General features: G+C 31.9%; 1 protein-coding gene across 1 annotated transcript in view; it reads left to right on the top strand.

Annotated features, from left to right (window-relative positions):
* The first annotated feature begins 254 nt into the window (after window positions 1–254).
* Window positions 255–27,707, top strand: part of LOC118202842 (uncharacterized) — a 41,798-nt gene continuing 14,345 nt past the window's right edge. The window contains exon 1 of the mRNA XM_035375050.2: window positions 255–475. Coding sequence (XP_035230941.2) covers window positions 470–475 — 6 coding nt within the window. The 5' untranslated portion in view covers window positions 255–469. The remainder of the gene's footprint in view (window positions 476–27,707) is intronic.

Genomic DNA, 27,707 nt, shown 5'->3' with positions numbered 1-27,707 from the left:
TTTATTCTCGCATTTCCGTTACATTGAGAAAGTATTTTTCTGAATTTTCAATCCCAGTCACGCCCGATTTGGGATGAGAAGCAAACGAAAGCGAGAACCGCAAGCGGAGTCGGGGGTAGAGGTGAGAGGGAGAGAAAGGGAAGATAGTAAGCACAGTGGCCTATTTCCGCGGGCACCGATAGGCCACAGCAGAAAGGGATGACCTGATCTTACCTGTCCATCCGTCCACTCCGCACTTCGAACGTCTTCACCCCTGACCCCTTACCTTAAGTATTAAAAGCAGACCCCATCGCGTGTTCGCAAGTAAAACATTTCCGAAACTCGGACCCGGTTGTATCTTTGGATTTTCGGTATTGTTCTCCTTTCCTGTTCTCCGCGTGTTCTCTCCGTTTCTTCTGTTTGTCCCGAAATCCCTGTCATGGATGACAGATCTTGATCTTCGATTGGTTTCCGCACCACAGCAGCAGCTATGAATGTGAGTTTCCATTTTACACTTTCTTATTATAATATATACTGGAAATGAAAGCCCCATTGCACTGTGAACACTTTCTTCAGAAAGCATTTTAAGAATCTGCAATTCTTAATGAACTCCAAAATCAAGATTATCCCGTCATAAGTTTAGTCAGTTATTACGTAGACCTATAGCAGTATCAGCTACAGCTTTCCCAGCTGAAGAACTCGGAACCTTTTCTTCACTTATTATTCGGTTTAATGACAGGGATACCTACATCGAAATTCGTAATATAGCTGTTTTTCAGGCGCTAAGAAGCAATAGTGTGATAGATTATAATCCGTAGATTCGCGATCGAAATTTTTATTTAATAGTGTATATTTCATATTTCCAAGGCCTATTTTCGTTACATTAAAGTTCAATGTATTTAATTGGTAGAAATAGCTAAAATCTAGCGAAGAGCAAGAAAATCACTCTTATAAATTATATTTAGCTAGAAATACTATCCAATTTTGCTCTAGTAGCTTCGAAGCACTACTGACCGGAAACTGCAAAGCGAAATTCAAAATAAATTTAGTATTCTTTATAATCTTTTGCGATTTCAGTTTATCAATCGTTTAAATCTTAAAAATGTTTAGGGTATTCTTTTTGACTTGTACCAACTGTCAACATTTTTTCAAATTTTTGTAGTTACTAAAACACAAAATCATTTAAAACGTTTCATTACCTCAATGCTGTTATTATATAGTATTTTATCTATTGTTTGCGTTACATACAAGCCTCGCTCGCCAGTGGGGAGTTTGAGTGATATTTATTGTTGCTATTCAATTCGGAAATTTTTTGGCAGTATTTTTTGTGAGTAGGTTTTCGGATATCAGCGATTATATTTGGAGAAAATAATAAAATTCGGGATGCTTTATGCCCTATCGCTGAATTACTTATCCTCTATCAAAGTGCAAAATTTTGAATTCGATCCGTCAATGGGTGTTAGCATTATTCAATAATAAAAATTCAGAAAAAATTCTGTTTTCTTACATTCAATTCCTTGTTTTATTTACATAATATTTCAGAATCTCCAAACCAAACTAATATTCGTACAGGGCTTGTGCTCTTCTTGATTAGATATATTATGCTTGACATAAAGAACGTCATTATTAATGCAAATACCTCTACGATTTATAAATTTTACAAGAAGAAATTTTATGACTCTTTAAACATAAATTCCTGGATTTAGAGCTGCTGAGGAACTGCAAGATTAACATAGAAGGATACCGTGAGAAAAAGTTGTTGTAAAATACTTCAACACAACTGAGAAGAACTCGTAAACACAATGCTACAATTATCCGGACTGAATGAAAGGTTGCTTTAAGAGATACTGAATAGTAAACATAGTATTTAAGAGTTACTAAAACTGAAAACTGATTTGGATCGAATGGATCGTATACTTGTATTTAATTTTATTTGAACATTTTAAAGTTTATCCATTTACTGAATTGTGATGATTATTGAATTTTATTGAAAATTTTATTTGTTTGATTTATTGAATTATGTAACTGATTGTTCATACAGATTCGAATTATACCCTTCTACACCATGTGACTTAGTTAAAAAATAATAATAGTTCAATAAAGATGGATATGAATCATAAGTAAATAAAAATATTGCGCCATTAATAAAAAGTACAATTAAAATATACTTTTATGGATATTTATAAGCTCCTACATATGATCTTTTGAATTTCACTGTTAATAAGTAAAAGTATAAAAACTATTAATAATAATAAGTATGTGGCTAAATAACTTTGATATTAATTAACATTAACAATTTATCAGAGCTTAAAAATGAGGGAAATGCAACCTAGGATTGCCGTAGATTTAACTAAAACTTAAGTTCATTCAGAATTTAGCAATCGAAGATTGCCTTTTTGGCTGATTTTAAATTTTATATTAGCCGGTTCGACTTTCACTTAAAAATAAATTAAAAACCAGTTTTCGTAACAAACATACTAAATAAATCTTTGCTATTTTTTTATTCCTTTCGGTGATTATAATTTGATTTATTCGGTTATAGAAAAAACGAAGCTCATTTTAGCTGTAATTTCTTTCAGCTAAAAAGAACTATCTATTTCTGCAAAAATTATAACCAATATCTTTTTAAAGAAATTATTTATAATGTGTCCGAGCTTGTTCTTATGAGTCATGTTGAGGTTCTTTAGATATAACTGTATGTGTTTTAATAGGCATGAGCCTGAACAGACACCATTTTACAACGAGCATCCAAAGTTAACGAAATCTGAATATGATCTAAATTTTGAAAACAAATTTCTTAAAATTGCGCAACATTCTGTTTAAAGTAAAGTAAACGATAAGTAACTAAATTAAACGGAAAGTCATGAAACATCTAATGTTCCGAAAAATGAGTGGATGAAGAATCGGAGAGGAAAAGTTATTTTGGATGCAACGTAAGAGCTGAAGTTATGCCTGGAAGCTCAATATACAGGGTGTTTAAAAGCGTGGATTTTCAGGTTATTGAGTTTTTGAGAAAAACTCAAAATTTTCAATACTGCGATTTTCCTGATCTAATTTTATCTAACTAGTTGCACACAGTAAAAGGTTTCAGCAATTTGAATTCACACTCTGTTGTAATTTCAGCTCAATCTTTTGAATGCACTGCAAATTTGCTTTGCATCTTATGTTGTTAATAAAACATAATAATATTAAGCATTATGATTTAAACATACTGCAATTTTATTCATGCTTCACATTTATTATCTACAGATTTACATTTCAGAGCTGGCTGTCCTCTTTGAAAAATATATTGACTCTCTTGTGAATTTTATTCAGCGCCCCTACCCTTGAAATTAAAAGCCCCTTGAATGTGATTTGTGAGCAATGACCACATAAACGTTTTAGCTATTTATAGCATTTGCGTTGCTTTAAATAATTGATTAAAACTCATCACATAATACTGGAATAAAATGGTAATGAATAAAGATTTCTCATGACACTTATAGAGAGTAATCCAAAATTAGGATACATCAATCTTTCAAAAATTATGAAAATTCCAAAATGGATAGTAATCTTAAATTGTTTCAATGGATGATAATCGTATACTGTTATGAGCACTTGAAATTTCAGTCGCACGTAATGCTGTTAGTTTTAAAAACACTGTTTGATGCAAGAGGGAGATGAATTTTTCCAAAATAGGACGAAGTTTTACAATTAAGCGTTACTTCATAGCGAAATTTTGCGAAAAATCCTTGAAATGTCTAAACATACTTTTGTAGGTATTCGTGAATCTACAAGACAATTTTTTTCCGCTTAGTAACCTATTTCGCGAAACTAGAAGAGATCACCATAAGAAACGAAGTGACTGCCCATCTTTTCTAAATTCAAACAAAATGCATGAAGTTAGGAATAAAATGTTATAATAACTACTGAAAAGTATGAGAAAGATGATATCGCAACAAAATTTTAGCGTAGCGAAGTAATGCTCAGTCATAAATATTCGTTCTGCTTAAGAAAAATTCCTCTCCGTCTTGCATCAACAAACAATTTTTAAAGCTAACAGCATAAACTGCAACTGAAATTTCCTGTGATACATTACTGGCTACGATATAGGAATCTTATCGATTGAAACACTTTGTCATTAATATCCATTTTAAAACTTCTAAAATTTTTTAAAGTTAGCTGGAGTGACTTTTGGATCATCCTATAGTAAAGAACTTGAAAACCATGCACAGATTCATGTCACAGCGTGTGAAGTGGTATATATTGAAAGAGCATGCTAATTAGACATATTGGATAGCACTGTAAATGCGCATTTCTGGTCATGTGTTTAGACTGTTACATGTACAGGTAATAATTTTCAATTCCTTGGGAAAAGGAATGTCACAGTATGCAATATGCGCCACGGTTTTAAAGGTTGATCAGAATAATTTTATTTGTTTCATGTAAAAGATGCGGGGCTATATTATTTGTATAATAAAGTCTGTGTTTACATGTATGTTTTAAAAATTTTTAATAATTTAAATTTTCCAAGTACATTCTTATTTTCCAATTATTTCCCCTTTAGCACCTCTTAAATATTCTCAGCTCCCACTGGTAAGCGATGTTGAAAATTATGAATTTGAGGAAACAAAAGGAAGTGAAAATCGGAACTATATTGGAAAATAACACAAGGAAATAAACAGAGGACGTTGAAATAAACTTCACAATCTTTTGAGGAAATGTTTTAATGATTATTTCGATTGTATCGATAATTTATTTTTTTGAATAATGGATGCAAGAGATGCACTATGAATTTAATGATTGATAAAAGAAACTATTGTTTAAAGCTAATTTCAGATGGGGAAATATTTCTTTTGAATTAACATTAGATAAAAGCTCGAATTCTATAAAAAAAATTTTAACTTCTTTTTTCTTATTTTCCTTCCTTTGTTGCATATTTTTAAGCATTGAATTTATTAAAATACCTTTTTTATGTTAATGAACTGAAAGCAAATGAAAATGACTGAAAATTTAAATAGGCTGAATAGGGGAGCATTTTTGAAACTAAATGGCAGTAAAAACAGTTAAATAGGTAATTAAGAAAAAGGTATTAATATTTTTCATCTTTAAAGGATTCATACAAAAGCAAAGAATAAGAAAGTCATATTGGTTCTTACAGCAGTAGGTGAATACATATCAAAATCTATTGAGTAAAAAAATATCAATAATTAAAAAACATCACCAAGTAATAATAATACTAATATTTACTAATATTGAATAAAGAAACTGGTAAAGCCAGTTCGAGAGGTTACTAGATTAATCTGCGTTATATAGGTTGTATGGTATTTTTATTTTTGGCCGTCAGCTTAAAATTTTTTTAATAAAATTTTAATTAAAAAATTTAATTAACTTTTTTTAAATAATTTACATTAAAAATTTTTAAGCATTTCGTGTGTATTAAAAGTTCATCAATTTACTAATCTTTATCATAATAAAACCTTTATTGAAGTTCATTATTATTCTTAACTATACAGCGATAATACAGAAGAGCCAATTTTTTTTTATACGTGTATATATATTCATTATGCTCTGAAAGCTCTAACGCGGACTTTATTTTAGCAAACGTTGGTTATAGACGTATACTTTCAAGTACAAAATTGTTTAACTAGCACAAATATTTGTGTTTGAAATATTTAATTTTGAAAAAAATCAGTTTTATAGAAATTATACGAAGTATTATTAAGAATCCCATTAGTTATTTCGCTTGTATAGCTGTTAAGAAACATGCTGGCGCAGTTTGGAAGCAATTAAACCTCAGAAAATATATGTCTTACGATTGACAATGATTTTTATGAATTATTACTTTACTCCACTCTTTTGTTTTTCTTCTGTGACAGGAAAAAGTTTAGGGACGATTTTAATCTAAGTATTTGATGTAAAAAGCGGGTGTAAATTTAACTTAGATAATAATAATTAAAGAGCTTATCAAAGAATCTCTCTAATTGTATGTAATGTATCAAATAATTTCTTGATTTATTTCAAATTTCTTTCTTTTTGCCTCCTGAACTTCAGCAGAATAAAGCACCGTTTTTTCTACCTGCTTTAAATGAACGTTTTATCAGAAATGCCTGAATTCTATATAGAGAATTACTCTAATTTTCTAATAGTTATTTTTATTTTTGAATAAGCGTTTCCTTTACTCATTCTCACCTACGATTCACTGCCAGAATGAGTTTTTAGGATTACGTTTTATGTAAATTAGGTAGAAACAAGTATTTAAGCTGAAGTCTAGATCGCTTCACTAGAAGAGCCTAGTAGAGGATTAGAAGAACGTGTTTTGCCTTCCCACCACATTGTTGCTAAAAGTATAATTTTATTACTATTCGACGTATTGTTTGTGTACCTTCTAGAATCCGTCGGTGATCTTAAATAAGGGCCAACTCTGTTAGTTAATTCTGTGCAGCTTCGACTGATTTTATTTTAGTTAGTATTAGTTTCGTATTTTCTATCTTGACTTAAAAACCCAAGTAGAGACTTACTGTAGGCCCGAAAAAGAGCCATCTGTTCATATATTTTGAGTTGAAATAAAAGTAAATGAACTCTTCCTTAGACTTGCCATTTGTTTACAGAACTATGCGATAAATCGCTAAGCAGTTCTTCAGGGATCTCAGGGACTTCCAAATAAGCTAGTATATTACATCTATATACCTATTAATCTGGTATTTATTAATTAAACAATATTTTAAGATTTTATGGCGAGCGAATTTGCCTTAGATGCTTTTTCCTCAAAATAGAGATTCTAAAAATTCGTGTTTTTTTTGGGGGGGGATGATGGTAGCAATAAAACTTTATGAAATTTTTTTATTAAATGTTTCAGTAACTTCAATAACTTTTACCATGGTATTTATTCACTCACTAACGAACCAGAATCTTAACTATAGTTTCTTTTGCATTACTTATAGGACTAATATCATATCATTGCAAATATTCCCTCTCTTATATCATACTCGGTGTCTAGATTATCCGCTAAACTACTATATGTATGTTGCATGAATATTTCACATCCGCAAATATTTGTGACAAAACTGAGGAAGTCACACGCAGAATGTATTACATTATGTTAAACAATAGGATGTGTCTATTTGTTTATCTGTCTTTTAATAGATTTTCGCACTCTCATTTCTTTCTCTGACACTGGTTGAAGTAGAGAGCTAAATACGTGAGGGAATAAACTTATCCATCGCGGAAGAAAATTGTAGTTGCAAGCTCGTCGTTTTGTCATGTATCTTTGAACCATTATTTTATGGAATTTTGTGTTAATATTTTTTACAGTAGCCTCACGGAAAGCAGAGTTCTGCAGGCTAAACGTTACGCAGGATAAAGAAATAACTATTAACAATAAACAAAAAGCAGATGCGAAATAATATTAATATTGTTAAACAGAATGGAATGTATATATATGTAATAAACGTTCTGACGTAGATAATGTAGAATGTAATGCAGCTCATGCATAAATGTATAGCTGCCGTCATAAGCAGTTGAATTATTTTACTTTTGGCAAAACATTCTTTAGTGTAAAATACACGGCTCAGATGGCTCGAAATGCGCAGCAGTTCTTCAATAATAAGATTTGTATTTTTCACATTTTTATAACATATTTTAAATCAGAAAGGGAAGCGGTAAACACATGCTAGCAGCAAAGAGAAGCTGAGAAGAAATAAGCACATGAAAGTATAAATATTAGTGAAGCAGTTGGTCCACTTTATTTCTTTTGGTGAATTAAGGTTTTACTTTGCAGTTCAACATTATTATTGGCTAAAAGACTTTTTTGCTTTATGTAAGTACATACGTCATTAGCGTTATATAAGAATCATACAATAAGAATTAATTTTGATACGATACAGGTCAAAAAGATTTATTAGACACGTGTTACTATTTTTAAGATGGAAAAGAAAAATAATCAAATTAAATGTGAGACTTAAGGTACTCAAGTTAGAATTTTATTTTACATGCCTTGGATCAGAACAATTTTTAGAAATGAATAATGTCTTGGATGAGGAACGAACGTGACTCGAGATACAAACAAGTAAGCCGGCAACAAATGATATTCCAAAATGCAGTTAATGTAGTAGCGAAATGCCTTCAGAAGAAAATAACAGAAGGAAAGATGTTTCTAGTTATGACATCCTCCAAATTTGTACGAAATGGGCTTAAATGAGGTCATTATCGCCCTAATAAAGCAATAATAAGCCGTAGCATAAATATTTGCAATGAAAATGTCATTGCTTGCTTCAGGAACATTTAAACACATATACAGAAACAAACAGAATGGACAAGTTTTTAATGGGACAAACTCTGAGTAATTCTTATATAGAGTCGAGCGATGTTAAAAGAAAATAAGAAACTGTAGAAAGACAGCAGTTACCTCATATTCTTGCGAAATAGGATTTCCATTTCAGACGATAACATTTTGCACCTTTACTTCTTCATCCTTTTCTGCTTATGTCAATTTTATCTCGTAGAGATATGGTAAAAATTAATTCAAGTTCTCATAATTTTTATAAGTTCAGCCATCGTGTTAAATATTGCATGTATGCTAATATTGAGTATGTGTTAGATTTACCGAAATCCACTGGTCTTACATTACGAACTTACATACAAAGTACTCTATCCTAAGCAATCATCTGGTATCCGAGAACATTTTATATTAATTCCTAAGGGAAAACTGTTTCGTTTTGCGAATATTTCAGATGACGAACTGTCTTCACGAAAAGTTCGTGAACTAAGGTTTCCCTTTATTCGTTATTTTACAAGCATATATTCTGAGTTTCATTTAGGATTTATATATTTAGTTTTAAAAACTGCATTTTAAAAATTGTTAAAAAACAAGAAATAATAATAATGATAATAATAAATTCTGTGTTTAGCTATATAACACATGGCACTAGAAACTTTTTTTTATCAATTGCAATAATAGATTTTGCTGTATTTCAATTTATATCAATTAGGTATATTACTAAAGTACAATACAAAGATTTAACCCTTCAAAAACGCTTTTATTGCTTTTAAATCGCTCAGTTATATTGAGCAATTACAGATGGAATAAACTTAAAAAATAAATTAAATACCTTACATTTTGCTAAATGGCAACCCGTCAAAGCTTTCAGTCTCTGGCTACATACAAAGGGATAGTCTCTTTGGATCATTCTACATCTTATCAATGGAGAGCCGTACTGTAAATTTAGATACGTTATGAAAATAAAATTAAATTGGAATTCACAATACTGTCAAATCTATTGGTCTATTGGTTTTTAGTCGTCTACACGATGATGGTCATTGGCGTTCAGCCGTCACGGGCTGCTGGTGTACGACGATGAATAAACTGAAGAACATCAATACTCATTAAAGCATTTGTTTAGTGTTGACCTATGGGTTGTTTACCTACGCCCAACAGACTAAAAATCACTTTTAATCAAGAGCAATAGGTAAGTAGTGTGGGGGGTGGCTTAGAAAAGGTTTTAGATTAAAATTCATTTTAAGCGAAGTGCCGGTCAAAGCTGTTTCTCACTATTGACCTGCAAGTTGATGAAAAATTTCCACGCGAATAATTAACGTATTGCCAGTGTGGTAATACGCAGTAATTTTTTTTAATTAAAGTTACATCAGTAGCCAGTTAGATTGTTGGTCATCAATAATCTACTGGTAAGTTATTTAGATAAACTGTTAAAATTAAATGAAAAGATACTGGTGACTAAAGTGTCTAATTATCAGTGCAGTGCATTTAGAGACATCTTTTGTCTAAAATTGACAACGATAATTTCATTTGTGCAGTGTAGAAAAAAATATCTTTCTAAAAATATAGCCGGTTAAACAAAATCGGATAAACGGAAGCTCATTCCTTATGGTTGAAGAATGTTCTAATGGTATATGCATGAAATAAGAAGTATTTTAATATACGTATTACAGAATTAATGCACCAGGCTACAAGTGACATTTTATAAATTAAAGAAAGAATTAGTAAATTAAATTGGCTTTAAGATATCGATGAAAAATGTTTCTCTCAAAGCTACACATTTACCAGAAGTTTCATGTTAAGTTCAATCAGTTATAATCTACGTCAGGCATGGCAAACTCGCGGCCATTTTCTGCAGCCAATGGTTCATCCCAAAACATATGAGCTATAAAAACGGTTGTCAACCTTTTGACTAACGCGTACCATCTAAAAAAACTGAAAACCTTTAATATCACCACTACAAAGTACTACTACCACCACCACTCTTGAAAAAAGATCAGATCGTATAAATTTACGAGTGCTTTAAAGAACTATTGTATTAGGTAAAATTTTACGTATTTACTCTCTTCTCAAATAGAGTCTAAAATAAAAATACAAAACCTAATAGCCCTTCTGAGCTAATACCCTTTGGGCTAATAACTATTTGTTTCCTGGCAGCACGCATTATTGCAAAATGGTGACTGTTTGGCTCACCTGAGGTAGTGAGTTTGATATCCCTGCTCTACGCCACGTCAAATTTGAAATGCTGCGATATGGAAAACCTGTAATTCCAGTTTAGTGAAAGTGATCAATCGAGAAATTAGACGTTTCAGTACTATCGTGAATTGTTATTTGTTTGCTGCTGACTGACATTTGGAGACCTCGCTATCTCTTGTAAATCAGCCCTTCACATGATCTGTCATCATAAAAGATTATAATGATGCGATGCCACCGCAAAAAGCTGAACAAGTCCATCAGCTACTTAGCTTGATGACTATGTTCAGCAAAGAAGCTTGTTTCTTATCCAGTTACTGATGGTTTCGATTGATAAATTGGAAGTGACGTGGCCACGGAGTTTTTGTTACCACTACTCTTTTATGCCACATACCTCTTTAAGATTAACTCAAGACTGAAGTGCTATCAGCATCGTTAAAACAATAAAATGATGGAAAACAGTTACGTAGATAAGCAGCTGTTGCCCATCTTATTACCACAGCCTAAGAGCCAGCATAATAACAAACAGTTGCATGCAACTAACATCAGCAGACTATCCATGATATTTAAAAGCTTGAACACGATCCTCATAACTTTCTTCAGCTGATAAAATGAAAGACATTATTGATTATCGAATAAATTCCTTTGCCAAGTGTTCTTGAAATAAAGACCTAGTCAAAATATTTAACTCTTTTACCAAAAGCCACATGGTCAGTAATGCTTTAGGATATAATTCAAGATGTGTATATTCAATAAACTGTGGTGATTCCGGATATATGCCGATCTGATAAACTATCTATCAGACATGTCTGGCCATAGATTCATGCAAAGTTTCAAATCTAAAATAATATTTTTAAGACTTATTTGTGTCTACACTTTGGCAAGCTTAATTTTTATTTCGAACATCACTTCAATGAACGAAAGGAGATTTCTTCTAGTAAGAAAGGCAAGAATATAAATGTTCCATGCCTACTGCAACCATCAAGAGCCTTCTGATGAACACTGTCGTGAAACAAAAAACTTTAGGCACCTGCCCTTAAACGTTCAGTCTTCTAAAACACTAAATGTGCAAGAAGGTCAAAGGCAGTTCATTCTTCCATCTCTAACATCTCATTCTTTCCATTCTCTATTCCTCCTATTCTTCCATCTCTAACATCTCATTCTTTCCATTCTCTATTCCTCCTATTCTTCCATTCCTAGAGAATATGCCACGCTACTGTGAAATAAAAGGCTGAGACAATGTACATATTTCTAATATTCATAAGTAAGTATTTTTATACCTTATAAATAAGTGAATTAATAACGTTTCCGACGTTGTTGACTATTAACATTCTTTGAAACTTTACTATGATGCTTCGAGGTTCTAGAGTAATTAAAACAATTCACATAGCAACCTATAGAAAACAGAGTCCTGCATAATGAAATATTCATAGAACGAATGCTGTCCTGGGACAAACAGCTCTCGTTACTCCAGGCACTGCTCCAAACAGAGAAAAAATCCAACTGAATGTCATCTCCGTATAAAGTATGATGATCATAAAATTGTATACTACTATTTATACAAAGATTTGCAAGCTAATGAAGAAAAGCGAAGAATTCTTTTTTTTTTTTTTTTTATTTATTTATTTATTTATTTTTTATTTTAAGACTTTTTTTATTATTTGGGGAAATGAAATTTTTATGGAATAAGAATTGTTTGAATATGCTCTTTCTTCTTTTTTAAGACACCTACTGAGTGCTGGGCCGTGATGACTTAGGAAAACATTTGTCTCTAGTCATGGATAATATGCTTATATTATGCAAACTCCTTCCCCAAATTAGAAAGACGAGCATAATTTTTCTTTTTCTCTGTCATTTGAGGGAATACGTTTTCATGCAAAAGTTAATGAATGATTTGAATGAAACCAACAAACTCGTCTCTGTCAAGATTAATCTTAGAAACATATTGTGGAAACTATTAGATTTTTGGAAGCAGAAAACGCAAAATATCAATAAACCATTCTCCAGTATCACTAATCTGCCAAATAATAGCTAGATTGTTAACAACTTCATTATAAAAGAGCGCACGCAAAGAATACCACAAATTCCTTACATTCTTGCAACTTTTCTTATACTTTTCTCTTCATAATTTCAGTGTTAAATCTTTATTAGGGGCAGACGTTTGCTTTCTCAATTTTCGTACAAAGAAAAAAGACAAAAAGAACGGGACACTTCTAATCATATTAAGATTAAAACTACAGTTATAAAATATGCCGATATTAAAACAATTTAAAAATTTGCATAATTGCACTTATTTATAGTCAGGTCTTTTACAGCGGAGAAAACGGGTAAAATTAACGACACTTTAGCTGATAATTCAGCTATGAATTTTCCAGATAATAAATTTACGCTAATCTCTATTTGGGTATGATTACTACTATAATACAAGAAGGCGGGAAAGAAAAATGATGTAAGACTTGGAATTTTCTCCCTCAAGTTGGTTGCGTATTATCGCTTATCACCCTTAATCTAGACCAGGGTTTCTTAAACTTTGGGTCGCGACCCCCAAGGGCGTCGCCAAAAATTTTAGCAGTTCTGGTATTTCTTTAACTTATTATAATAATTTTACAATTACCAAATATTTTTACGCAATGTGTCTAAAAATAGATATTGATAAGACAACACAGACAAAGGAAAAAACGAAAACGTTTCGACGCATTCTTTTTGTATTATAAACGTTTATTTTCCTTGCTTTGCACGTGACGCTGTCATTTCGTCTGTTACTTATTTAAATTTTCACATTGTTCTATGTCTTAAAATTAGAAATTAAATTAATGACCTAAAACTGCAATAGTATATTACAGTACAAGTGAAAATATTGGCAGTTTCACTCACGCATGTGTCGGATTTGCGCGATACTTATAGGGATCCCACAAAATTTTTGTAAATATTATGGGGTCCTGGGGGTTGCGAAAACATCTCAGTGATAAAAAGGGGTCGCGACTGAAAACCTTTTAAGAAACCCTGATTTAGACGATACTGTACATATTGTTAGGCTCCTTGAAGCGAGAAACTCTAAAACTTATCAGCGTCCTTGCTGGGAATCGAATCACGGATCTTTCAGTTCCTAAATGGATATATTAACCAATGCCATGGGAATAGAGCCGGTACAAATTACGGGGCTCAGTTTTCTGAAAAGGATCGCTTCGGGACGCTCTTTCCAAAAAGTTTGACTCAAGCACCACTTCTTTTTATATGGGAAGTTCACAACTTAAAGCTATCAACAAATAAAAAAGCGTTTTCGTAAAAATACTTTGCATTATAAAATCTCTTTTATAGTGAAATATACCCAATTAAGAGACTTTCGATTGTCAATTTTTATTTATACTTGCGATTATTTGTTAAAATTTTACTTTTTTAATTTTGTCCAAATAATGCATTATTTTCTAATAGAATAATTACTGCTCAATTTGTTTTTCTCACATTGAAACCTAAGGGTCCAAACCATAATCACTACCAGAGCACACAGATGCTGTTTATAGCGCTGATGCTAACTATTAGAAGGAAGGAAATTCTATAATTTTTTGCAAAATGAGCATTTATATTTTTTAATTTCTGTTTTCGTCAGTTTTATGTTTAAAGATTAATATACATCAATAAACAAAAAGAATCGAAGTAACAAGATTAACTTTCCAGCAGATGGCGCTTGTGAATTCACTTTTGTTTATTATTTAGCTGCAACGATCTCGAATTTAACATCAGTCAAAAATGCAGCCTCAGTATGGTGTACATTTTAAATAAATAAGATTGTTAGCTAACTTGTGGTTAAAATAATTAAGATACAATAGCATGCCGAGCAAGCATTAATCCAGAAGTCGAACAACAAAAATCAGCGTTATTTTTTCAAATTTTCACAGGACTAGTTTCGATGGCTTTACCGAACCACCATCCTCAGCTGCAAAAGCGCAAATGAATGGCAATCGCAAAATGACTAAAACCACGTGGAAAAAAAGAAAGCAAAAAATAAGTATGTCTGGGGCTCCTATAATTAAGATACAATACCACGCTGAACAAGCATTAATCCAGAAGTCAAACAACAAAAATCAGCGTTATGTTTTCAAACCTTCACAAGACTAATTTCGACATTCATTTGCGCTTTTGCAGCTGAGGCTGATGGTTCGGTAAAACCACCAAAACTAGTCTGTGAAAATTTGAAAACATAACGCTGATTTTTGTTGTTTGACTTATAGATTAATGCAAGTTATGGTTGCTTTTTTGCCTAATTTAAAATTTTACTTTGGCCTGTTTCTTTGTATTTTGTTCTCGTATTTCTATTTGTAGTTCTCCCTTAAGCAAATGCTTCCTTTATTTTTCTTCCCGTACAGTATAGGATTTACGTATAAGCTACACAAGCTATAGCCCCGCTTTCTTAGGGCCCCCCAAAAAAACCCCTCTATATATCTAAAAATCATATTTAGCACTGACATATAATATCTGGACTTATAAAGGGTCCTATATCTCAAATATTTTAGGGCCTTATCAAGTCTAAATCCGGCCCTGCTCCCGTATCTAAACTAGAAGGTTTTCAACTTTCGAAATTATAGTTCTGAAAATCAAAAAAATGCGTAGATTCGTGTTGCTTATTATCGTAACATTTAGTTCTTCGGCGTGTTCCTTTTGTTACATTATTGAAATCAATTTAAAGCGTTTGAACCATTTAAGATTCGCTTCGTTATTTCCTTTCTTTTTGGGAGTATAATATAATTGCAAATGTATTGACCGATATTCTTTTATTAACGATATTTCTTTATTATATTCTTTTATTAACGCCACATAACATCACCCATAACGCCATGCCATAATGAAAATTCTCATTGTAATTTTTCGTTGACCTCACCCAAATCTACGAATGAAGAATTGAATCGGTGATATACTCAGATTGCTGATAATATCGAACGATCTCATGATTAGAAGCGAACAGAGCCTTATTAAGAATTTACAAATAAATGACAAAAATTAATTAAGAAATAATATAATTATCTTAATATTAAAATACAAAATACAGAATGTTATTATTGTCATAAAAACTATTATTATTAAGGAAATGATGCGACCAAGAGTTGTTATTAAGTTTCACAATAGTTGCCGAGAAGACCATTAGTCTCCAATCAATCAAGTCCATGATCATCACAGATGTGTATTGCTTTGAAAATTACTCAAAGCTAGCATCACCCAAGGTACAATATAAACTTTCTTATTGGGATAACCCCAATTATCATAGTAATGCACTTCAAATGACCTTCAGCCGTTTTTTGTACATTTAAGGCTTCCGTTCCTTTGGTCATCTGCTTGTTTCAAGTGGGCCAAGGACTACATGTTTACGTAATAAATTACCTTTAACTGGCAGTTAAATCCGTGGTGCTAAGAAATGCTTACAAGATATAGGCAAATCGATATACATCACGATTGTAATTATGCCCGTTGGCATCCGTATAAGGATATTATTAATCTCAATGTTTTCATAGCTTCATTTTTACCTTTGAGTGGGCTCCTTACTAAGCTGTTATCTTTGTTCAATAGTTCCAGAAACAAGTTCTACTGATTTACGTCTTCAGTAAAGATTTTTTCGCGTTTGCTGTTGGCAATATTCGCACCGATAAGTCACGTGCATTAACCTTGGAATATTTCTTATTATGTGAAATGATGATGTTCAAGGTTAAATAACGTTCTTTTACTGTAGCAAAATTAGTTATGATTGATAGTTCTGGAGAAGAATTCTTGGTTGAAGTAGGGTGTGAAACTAATCCCACGCCCTTTAGAGAGCCCTTTCACGCCTTTGAGGAAATGGTACTGGTTTTTTAATATTTTTTAGTTCAATGAGAACTTATGAAAATTCATAGATACATGTAAAGATAGATTGCATATAAAATTAGGAACATGCAGTGAATAGAAAATAACGTTATATCCAAATACAAGACAAATCTGAGGTTTTTCACAAGAGAAATAAAGAGCTTCCTTCTATTACAACTTCTTATGTGGGGAACTGATGTATTCAAAATGTTCAACAGGAAATATGATGAAGAATTTAAAAACTTTTAAATGCATTTTGGTAAATATTCTTTCTTTTAACATAAAAATTACTAAATAAGTAATAAAATAATATACTGGATGCGTCAAACATCTATGTTGTAATTATTCTTTCAAAAGAATGAAACGATATAGAAAGACTATGCTATAATTGAGAGAAGAAAGTCACGTTTTTTACAGTGTAACTTTCTCAATATAAGAACCACTGAATTCGACCACATTAGAAGTCATTTTCTAAAATTGTCTAATATGTAGACAGAACGAGTTTAAAATGTCATTTGCAATGGCGGTTTTTAGGTAGATATTATTTCCTATTTATTTATGCATTTTTGATAACATCGATCTTATTTTCGTGCTGAAGATGGACGTCCATTTACAACAATGTCGATATCAAGTACTATACCGTTAGCTTCATAAGTAGGTATAGTAATAAAGTAAGTACTTCATAAGTAGCTAAGTGGTAAAGATTTCTATTCAAAGGTAATTTCATTTCAGAATAGTTCTTATGGTTGTTTTCTTACGCAACTTAAAGATTTCTGTTTGATCGGTAAGAGTTCTGAACAAAAAATTTCTGTTCTTTCTTTCTAAACCTGAGGAACATTGCCTTTTCTTCTTCGTTGAAATTTCTGGAAGAGAAAAAGAATGACCATCCAGCAAACTTATTTTGGGTATTGTCTTTTCTTCTTTGTTTAAAATTCTGAAAGAGAAAGCGAATTACCACTCAGCAAAATTATTTTGCGATTAAATATTGAATAAAAACCTACAGTATTTAAATCAAACTAAAAAAAAATAAGTAGAATAGAATAAAACGAATTTTTCTCTATCTATTTAAATCTTGATATCTTGATACAGATCGTTAACGCTATACTATCTAATAAGGTTCCCTGATAATGGCTAATAATACAATGAAAGTAGTAGATTTCCTTTAAAAAAGCATATTAAATCAAAATTATCTTCTTGTATTCGAGACCATACAATACGCATTCCACTAAATTGGAATTTTTATGAAAATCTATTCTTTATAAATCTTCACAAATATGTTAACTTTAGAAGCATATCAACATGAAGACTTCCGACAAATCTTCAAAAATGCAAATAATTTCATGACTCTGTGTTTACATTGTAAATTACATAAAACCGGATAAAAATCATTCTTCACGCCATTTAATCTAAAATTTGTTTCCTTGTTTAACTGAATATCAAAGCTCAGAAGGACTATTTTCCTAATGGAAGAAATGGTTTTAACTTATTAGGTTATGACGAAGCTTATAAGAACAGTCTGCGTAAGAAAATGATGCCTTCGTAAAGGACTCTCAAATAGGAACTGGTTGACGGTCATGTTAATGGGGGAAAATTATGGAAACACCTTAATCGGGAGTCAACCCTTTAACTGGGAACTGAACCATAATTGATCTATTAGCGTTTAGTGCTTTTATCCTATCTGGTACTGATTGGTCTTTAGGAGTGGGATTCCTCTGTAGAAAATTTTCTTACAAAAACTTACTCTTATTACGCTTGTACATGAGACAAACACTCATACAGCTAACTTATGTTAACTGAGGTAAATATCGGTAGACAGAAATCATATCCGCTCTGTCACCGGTAGACGCTTTTAATCTAAAAATTGAATATATATATATATATATATATATATATATATTTAAAAAAGAAAGCGCTTTAATTTTCCCTTAAAATCATTCAGAGTTATATTTATCTATTTTCTAAAAAAAATTGGAAATGAATTTCGGGAGAAAAAGGGAAGAGAGAGAAGAAATGAAGATAGCACGACTGAGAAAATCAAAAATATTCATTAGAGTAAATACCACCTGTTCGAAAAAAAAGGGAACTATTTATTTTCTTCTGTTGATTCCAAACATGTGTAGTTTTGGTTCAAAGGGTATAGTTTTACACAGGTACGCGAGATATAATATACAAAGCTCCGGAGGGCTATCTGCTCATGTGAAGGAATGCCTTCATGGAGTACTTTCTAAGAGAAACTGGCTCGTATTCACGTTACATTAGTGAAAAACGACGTAAACCAACCCGTTCGCTTGCGGTTGAACTACGAGTGTTGACCGGTTTTAACCGCTCGGATACTTGTGAGGCCACCGTTTCTTGAGAGTTTTGAACTTTAAAAAACGAAGATTAAATATGTTGATAAAAATTAATATTTTATGCATTATTTGTATATTTGATATAAGTTTCAGTCAAAATATAAATCGTTTTTAATTTTAACTTAGTTTGTTTAAATCTAAAATGCAGATCTCACACATATGTAAAGTTTCCAGTCGATTAGTGTTTCTGTGATTTAGACAAGCACATTTCACCGTTGTATAGAGACTCAAAAATAAGCACATTATTCACATCCCTCTAGTCGTATCCCCTATCAGTTCAAAATATTCTTACTTTTTATACAGATTACTTACGTTAAATTTATTTTTCATTTTGTATATTCAGAGTTTGATTTGTCTCTTCAAAGTCACGGTTTACGTTGAGCGAAAGAGAAAGTTTTCTTAGCAATTTAAAATAATGCAGGACCAGAAAAGAAAGTCAACGACAGGAAACTAAAATAACAGACTTCTATTCACGGAGCCAATGATTATAGGTTTTTCCAATTATTTAAATTGCATATTATCTTTTACTACTGTTTCATTTTTCCCGTGTCATGGCCATTCTCTTTTGTTGTGAGCAAACACCCACACTTGGCTGTTTCATTTCTACTCTGTGGTAATTTTCCTTGTTATTTTTCCGTTTCGTTATTTTTAATTTCTAGTGCTGTCTAAAATACTTAAGATTTTGTTGATAAGGCTTTTCTCGTTTGCTTAGGGAACTAGACAAATATTAGTTTTCCACTTCATGTTTATTTGTAAGGGCTTTCTCTTTACTCGAATGTTCATGAGTCATTAACCTTTTTTGCATTTATTACTTTATTTTAACTGTTTTAACTATTCAGTTACATTTATCGAGATATTGTTTTTCCTATAAAAGTCATTATATTTAATTCGTTGCAGATAAAAAGCTTGTAGGGATTTATATTTATCTTAAATAACCAATTTTATTTAATTTTCTATTCTTTTCTATAAGCCAGTGGTGCCCAACCTTTGGTCTCTCGCGAGCACATTTTGGCCTATCGCTAGCACATTTCCAAAACATCAACATTTTTGTTAAATATATTTCTACTCTTATGTGATACATCTGAAATATTAATTTCGGCAAATGGGTTTGAGATGAATAATAATATTGGTTGAACTTTACGGAAAGCAAAGAAGCGGAGTTCAAAATTTAATGCATTTAGGTTTTCCGAGTATTTCTCTGTTTTAGTTGCTTTGTGGTTAGTAATATGGCTTGATAAATTCTGAAAATGAGTGTGTTTTCTTCCATCCGATTTATCCACAAATTTAACTTTATCTGAAAAGCAGTTACAGTCCCAGTCAATTGAAAAACGATTTTTTTCTTTTCCCTGAAGATCTTCTTTCAGTTTGTTCAGTTTAGCTGTTATACCCGTGAGAAAATACAGATCGAATAACTAATTATTATCGTCCAATTCTATATAACTTTCGTTTCCGGATTCCAAAAACTGCTTTATTGGAGAAAGAAGTTCTACAAATCGTTGAAGTACTTTTCCCCTGCTGAGCCATCTAACATCGGAATGAAGCAATAAGATTCGATATTCGCTATCATCAGTCAGCAATAAATTGTTTTATAAAGTCTTGCAAGATATCTCTTATGATTATAAATGCTTACCATATTTTAACAATTAAGAAATATAAATGATTGGTTCATAGTACCTAATTGGGTTGGCGAGCACATACAAAACGATCGGCGAGCACAAGGTTGGCCACCGCTGCTATAAGCCTTTATTCCCCTAATTGTCAGTGCCAGAATATTTAAATTTGGTAGTGCGCGTGAAGGAATGCAAATTCTACGTTGAAGAAAGAGTTTAAAATCCGAGTTTCAGTAGGAAAGAAGAAGAGTTAGGCTACTGGCGTCACTTCTGCTGTTTTTTAAGCGTTTGCTCCAAGAGTTATTGCTGGTTTGCGTGGCTTAAATGCATTTACTTGCTGCCACTAGTTTTGGGCAGGGGTTTAAAAAACGAGATTTAGCTGAGCCCTGTAGTTTAGTTCTATCACTTGTTCATATCTTCAAATTTTAGTTTCGTTATCTGATTTCAGTTACTGCCCTAGAAGAGGCGTAGTTTGTTAGCGTCGAGTTATGCATTGTAAATTTTAAAGAGTTAATAAAGGGTACTTTTAATCCTTCTCCTGTGCAAGTTCTACTATTCCAGTTTTCATGCAAAAGTGAATCTGTAGGACTCTATAAGCTTTTTCCATTAATGAACTGGATTTTCTTGGATTTTCACATTTACAGAAATTTACACTGTTTGGTTAATGACTTTAATTTCAATCCAGTCTTTCTTTAAGCTTTTAAAAGTCTATTAACTAAATTCTGAAGTTTTCGTTAATATTTCTGCCGAAAGATGGTTCGTTTTACTTCCTTTAAAGTATAAATACAACTGTGGCTTTCCCTCTGTTGGAGATTTCTTTCCTGATGAAGATTTACCTACACTTATTTTCCCTCGAAATCGATAGAAGCTTGACTAAAATGTACACCAAATACAAGTTTGTTTCTTTGCGAATTTTATGTTTTATTTTGATGTGTTTCTCTTCTGTCTTGGTGAATATTTGTCTGGATTTAGTTCATCGTTTGCAGTGTACGGTAGAGGCGAAACATTTCGGAAAGTCTGTAAATGAAATATTCCACTGCATATCAATGCTCGCCTTTCTTCATAGCGTTAGGCTCATGAAGCAGAATTTGGATGTCCTTTCAACTGGTGAACCTGTTCCTACAATTAGATATCTCCTTATGCGATTATTTGATTTTCGGTTCCCAGAAAATACCGCTTAGAAATCAACCAGTAGTATGTAAAGAGCTTTTTCACGCTGCAAAAAACAACGCGCCGTTGTAAAGGATACTTTACAATCAATCCTTGCTGTATAATGAGATGGAATGGCGTTTTCCTTTTCTATTTTGCAAGTTATGAACGACTATTTAACCGAAAATATTTTTATGTAATACTAAACTGATATAGTAAATCCAAAAAGCAGTGTGGCTCTCGATTTTCTAAAGTCTTAATAAAAGTTAAAAATCAAATCTTGATTCGTGAAAACGCCATTTTATGTCTTCTTTCATATTAATTTCAATGGCATGGTTTTCGTGAAATATTTATGTTCCACTGATTGCAGACAAATAAATGTTTTTCTAAGGCTTCACAAAAGTGAGTTAGATTTGTTGATATCATGGACTAGATCTCTTTATGTATAATGATCACTTCAAGGTCAAATTTTGCAATATGAAAACTTCAACGCAATTAAAAAAGAAATGGAGATTTTAATCTGGATGTCCCTCAGAGATTAATTCAGATATAATTTGTCATGCATTTGCATTAAATTGGATAACACAGGTACTTTATGTTATAACTATGCAGTATGACCTAGTTGCAGACTGCAAAAGTAAAGTTTGAAGAAAATATATGCAATCACACCGAAGATTTAGAAGTTGTTAGTTATTATATATCGATAATTAACTTTAAACTATCATTGATAATGTTTATCCTAACTGGAAAACACTTCGACTTCCAGCCAAATTTGTAGCGCGTTTTCAATATATCTACATATTATCGTTAAACTTGTTCGATTTAATGATAAGAAGGAAATTCTTTTGCTGATTTCGGATGTTTCAAAGTCAGTTGAATTTTATTCCCTGTCATTAACATATAATTAGTCTATCATATTAGTATTTAGAAATGTCTAACTATTTATTCAAATAACACATTAATAACTTTATATTAAGTATGTTATGGATGATAATTTTTCTTATCTTGACAATAATACTACCTAAAATATCTGAGTAACGGAAAATCCTAGTCACTAGCAATCGTAATCAATTATGCTGACTGGCATTGAGGCAAGAAAACTAAGAAGATAACATCGATATTTACTAGCATTGCAATGTTTCTAAATTCAAATTATTATATCCGAAATCTTTGAACAGTCTTCAAGTTCTTTTCTAAGTAGATCAGCTTTTAAGATGTGGCTTGCCTCACCGCATGGGCTCACTCACCTAACAAGTGGTGAGCCCATGATTATTCATCCTAACGTCTTCGGCTTACCGTCTTCGGGCTTTCCTCGTCTTCGGGCTAACGTCTTCGGGCTTTCCTTAATATGATAGCGATTTAATGTGGTTTAACACCCTCGGAGGAAATAAAAATAAACGTGTTTTTTTATACTTTCTAATAAAACTTAACTGTTAAAGGACATTTTATACATATCAGGAATAACATAGTTTTTACACAAAGAAATAACCTCTATATTCGCAGAAAGTCTGGGCACCAGCAATTCTCAAATCATTCTTATCTTATCTTTCTTGCTTTCTAACGGGTAAACATTTAAAGACGCAACAAATTTTTGTAAATTAAATAAGAAAATATGAGAGAAGATTGCAAATTAAAACTGATTTTAATCTCTTTTCTTTTCCCAGAAGATTAAGAGACTCTGTTATTCATGTCATTAAGAGTTGAAGATCTAGAAAAATGACTAGAACGTGATGCTAAAAGTTATAACGCAGGGTAATTAATAATCATGAAAGCGTCAAATTAATATGTTCTCCCCATTTTCTTTTTGGATTTTAGTATAAGTAACTAAAAAAGTTCCAGACAACAACATGTCAACCTTGAACATCCCCAGTCGAATGACATTGCCTTAAGTGGCATTGAAAGGACATTTCTGCAATCCATGCACGCGAAGTATGCTAAAAACTTGTGATTTATTGTGATTAGTAAGATGGGCTACTGTTACTGAAAACCCTGACCCCAGGTGAATTGTAAATAATAAAATTCAATGGATTGCTTTGGATACATTGAATTATTTAATAAAAGATACAAAGAGTTGCTGATAAGAATTTAAAATTATTTTATTACGTTTTCTATCAAATTGAATAATGTACTTATTTTATCTGTACGGTAAGAGTCACTCGAAAGCGAAGAACAAAATGTTTGAGGCGTGAAACGACATGCTTTTTAAAATGCCCAGCAGTCTTTTCTCTTCAGATTTACAGAATTTGTGCTGTGGTTAGGGCACATATCCAAGTATTAACGCAAATTTACCGAGAGTCGATCCAGTGCTCCTTCATTCTGTATATGTATAGATGCCCTTCTGAAAGTCGGTCTGTTCTGATATCTATTCAAAGAGTAGAATTCCTACAAATTTTCACCGAATTTAAAGTCTCCCACGGCATGACCAGCTGCATCTCTTATATTCCCGTTTCATTCATTAAGTTATATGCTCATCGCATAATTTTTAAAATCTCACCAAGCCGTATGGTAGTTAGAGCTGGCTCAAATTTGGGATAAATTACAAATATCTGTCATTCAATATCTCTGCAAAAGATAATTTGCACTGTTAAAAAATTCTTTTAAAGCGGAAATTGGTAGCAGAAAAAAGATGTGTGGTAACTTTGGATGCTACTTGTTAAGCTATTTCCTGTCAAACACTGGAGCACAGCTTGCTAGTTTTCATCATAAAACTCTCATGGGTTTTGTTTTTATTCAATATAAAATACACACATAAAATGTATATAGCTCACATGGTTTATACAATTGCGCTATTCCTTGATCCACCAGCGGCTTAATGGGTCAGAATTCTGAAAACTGGAACTTGGACTCGGGTTCAAATCTCGGTGAAGGATCTGGCTGGATGGATGTTTTTGATAAATTTACCCTCGTTTAACGTGATTTTTCCATTTTTGTGTACGGTAAGAGATTTAACATTTCAGGCAATAGATAAGCTAGTTATAGATAAGTAGATTTATAAGCTAGTTTCTCTTATAAAGTTCTCCGAGAAAGCAGCCCTCCTTCCGGGAAATATCCCTCGCGTGCTTTGCCATGTTTGATAAGGTAACCTAATCCCAATTTATTAACTAATGTTCTGTGTCCCTTATAAGCTTCCTAAAAATATAACTAGTTCATATTTATGTCTTATATTTTGAGCATTATTAATATTCTTAAACTAAGAATCCTTTATGAGGTTATTCAGCTTACATATAGATAAGTTATGACTGTCAAAAATCATTAATTTGCCAAGTTAAAGAATAATAAAGGGAAAATCAGCGTGCCCATTCAAATCTAAAACAAATAGGTTTTACACCATTTACGTCAATATAGTACTGTCATGTATAAAATGATTTTCAACGCCCACAAAAGTGACACTTGTTTTCTACTTTTAAAGAATAGTTTTCCAAGACTACCTTAAAGAAATAAAAGGATGCAAAACGCTAAGGGATGATTTAAATTTAAGTCATTAAAATGCGAAATTAACAATAAAAAAATATTTCGGATGATTTTCTTCGGTTTTTTAAGCTGGCGGTATCTTGTCTTTATAAAGGGCAGAAACGCGATAGCCAGTTGTTAATAATCGAATATATATAATATCTTTTATTTATCTTTAGTATGAAGGTATACTGTTCATTAATGCAGTAAGAGCAGTTGAGTTTTGCTTCTTTAGAATATTTTGTTACATTATTACAGTTATTCCTTAAGTGTAAATAAAATGCGTTTTTAATGAATTATAATACATCAAATTAAAAATTATTATGCTATTTTTTCTGTACCCTACCTCATGTAATAAATTCAAATGATGATCATGAAATTTATTATTAATGACTATGGAAATATTATTTTAATTTTATTTAAACAATAATAATATATTTATTTATTTATTTATTTAAACAATAATAATAATATATAACTTTTTTAATATTTTTATATCGTTTAATTTTTAAAAGACAAATGCACAAAGCGAAGTCTAATTTTTCAAAATTGAAGTTTGTTTTTTAGTTGAGTTTCATTTTATTCAACCTCTTTTATGAGTTCGCAAAAGTAATGTTATTTTTATTTTAGAAATTTATTTAGACTAACCTTTGTATGGCTTATTAATAACATAGTTTTTACACAGAAATTTTATATTTACACAGAAATTTTATATTTACACAGAAATTTTATATTTTTCATTAATTTTATATTTTTTTAATATTTCAAGATTTTTTAATACTAAGCCCTCCTCTGACTGTAGTATGAATTTTTCAGGTTGGAGGATGTTTTTTATGAATAATTTGTTCACTGAAAATCATTTAAAGTTTATTATTGTGCATTCTCATATGTGCATTCTCACACTATGGAAATGTTCAGTTTCTTTAATGCAATTTCGCTTTTAATATAATACCCGATGGTATCTTAGTCCAGTTTCCTTAGAGAAACTGAGGTAGAACTGTGTGTAAGTGCTACCGTATTTAATTCGACATTACAATTTTTCTAACTGAGCATTACGATGCCGCATCAAACTTTAAATAAATATACAAAGATATGAAACAAATCATTTTAACGTATTATAGATCTACCTTGCATTATAAAACTAAAACAAATATATGGCACAATTCTAAAGTGCCTATATTTTAAAGTAATAGCACTTAAAAAGGCCTAGAAAGCAATGAATAGTAATGTAGTACCTATCTCAATAACAAATTTTTAGTTGCCTTTTAGTAAGAAATAACGTTAGTTCAGCGTCTGTTCTTATTTACCACGCATAACTCTGTTAACAGTAAATGAAAGAAATCTACCACCGACGGTACTAATAAACGACAAGTTAAATAATTAATTCTTCATTAATTAACGCAAAAAAGATCTTTTTACCGTTCGCATTTAGTTAGAACTTATTTACATAATGTTCCTTTTTAAGGAAAGACCAAGGTGTACAATGGTGACAATATGTAAAGCAATATGTAAAAACAACTTATCACAAAATTTTAAAAACAAATTAAGATACCTGTACTTGATTTTAAGATATCTGTGATATAAGGAAGGTAACTGGCAACTTTAAATTTCAGATTGGTTTTAAAATGAATATAATTCTGCATATTCAAAGAGAACGAGAGTTATTAAAATTAGTTTTTAAATCCCTATACATAAAAATAATCCATAAAAAAGTTACCAAACATCAAGTTTTAAATGCCAAAAGCGAATGTTCAGACAAAGCTCTGGAGCATTCTGAAATTTCGAAAAATCGTAAAACATCGCTGTATCGCCATCGCCAAATATACTTGCATTTACATATTGCTTGTTATCTTTTTTCATCGATTTTGAAGCTATTTTTCTAATATTCAGCGCTTCTAAATCGTTTGCAATATTTTGTATATCGCGCACTTCTTATACCATTTATAATAGTCTAATTTATATTTCCCAATGGTGGCGGTACCACTCTCCAGTAGGCGGTTTCGAGTCAAGAAGCAAATGGGGCGTAAAGAAGGTCAAGAAGGGCGGCCGTGGCGTACCTACCTATTTAGGAAATTGATATAATAAAATACTTTGAAAATACCTACTATTTTCAAGAATCAACATATTTTATGAAGCTATCTAAAACGTATAAATATAATTGTTATCTCATAGATAAGCATTAAAAAATTTGAATAGCATTACGTATGCGTATGCCTAATTCTGTTTAACAGTGATAAATCTTTGCAAGTTGGTAAGCAAAGACACGATTCATGCAATAAGCATGTTTCATCAGATATATGGGAGTATGTAATGGCTTGTCAATACAGCAAGTGCACTGGCATCATAAACAAGTAAAGGCATAGAAGTTGATGTATGTTGGAAATCAAATTTATAAAAGACAAATGTAGCTCTAGGAATATCTTACGTATGCCGCTAAGACAACCACTAAGGATTTCAACCCCCCGTGGATCAAACTCAGCAAATGAACAGGCTTCTTCTGCAAACTCGGTAGAGCTGCATTGACTCAGAACCTGTGATCACCTCACACAATTCACTGGCAGAGGACTCGAACCGTTTCTCTCACGCAGACTTGACGCAAGTGACAGTCGTTCTCTTTTCCCTTCCACTGCATCCATGGAGGAAAGATCAGAGGACGACGCCTTCCTTCCACCAGGGCTGACGCAGTACTGACGACCTTTGGTAATCTAAGGAGGTGCTTTGTACATTTCTTTACATCCAGAGCACGTTACCTTATCAGAGGTTCAGTGAGAATTCTGTACAAATCGAAAAGCAGGGACACTCCACAGAGAAACATTCATAACGTTCCTTCTTCCAGGACTGCATCCGTTCCTAGGGAGACTCCATGCCAGAATAATTCACGTCATGTGTTGC

Source organism: Stegodyphus dumicola, chromosome 2 (genome assembly GCF_044657685.1).
Source record: "Stegodyphus dumicola isolate Sdum_Otavi_A_Nest chromosome 2, ASM4465768v1".
NCBI lineage: Eukaryota > Metazoa > Arthropoda > Arachnida > Araneae > Eresidae > Stegodyphus > Stegodyphus dumicola.
Note: the sequence above shows the minus strand (reverse complement) of the source record. Positions and strands in the feature narration are given on the sequence as shown.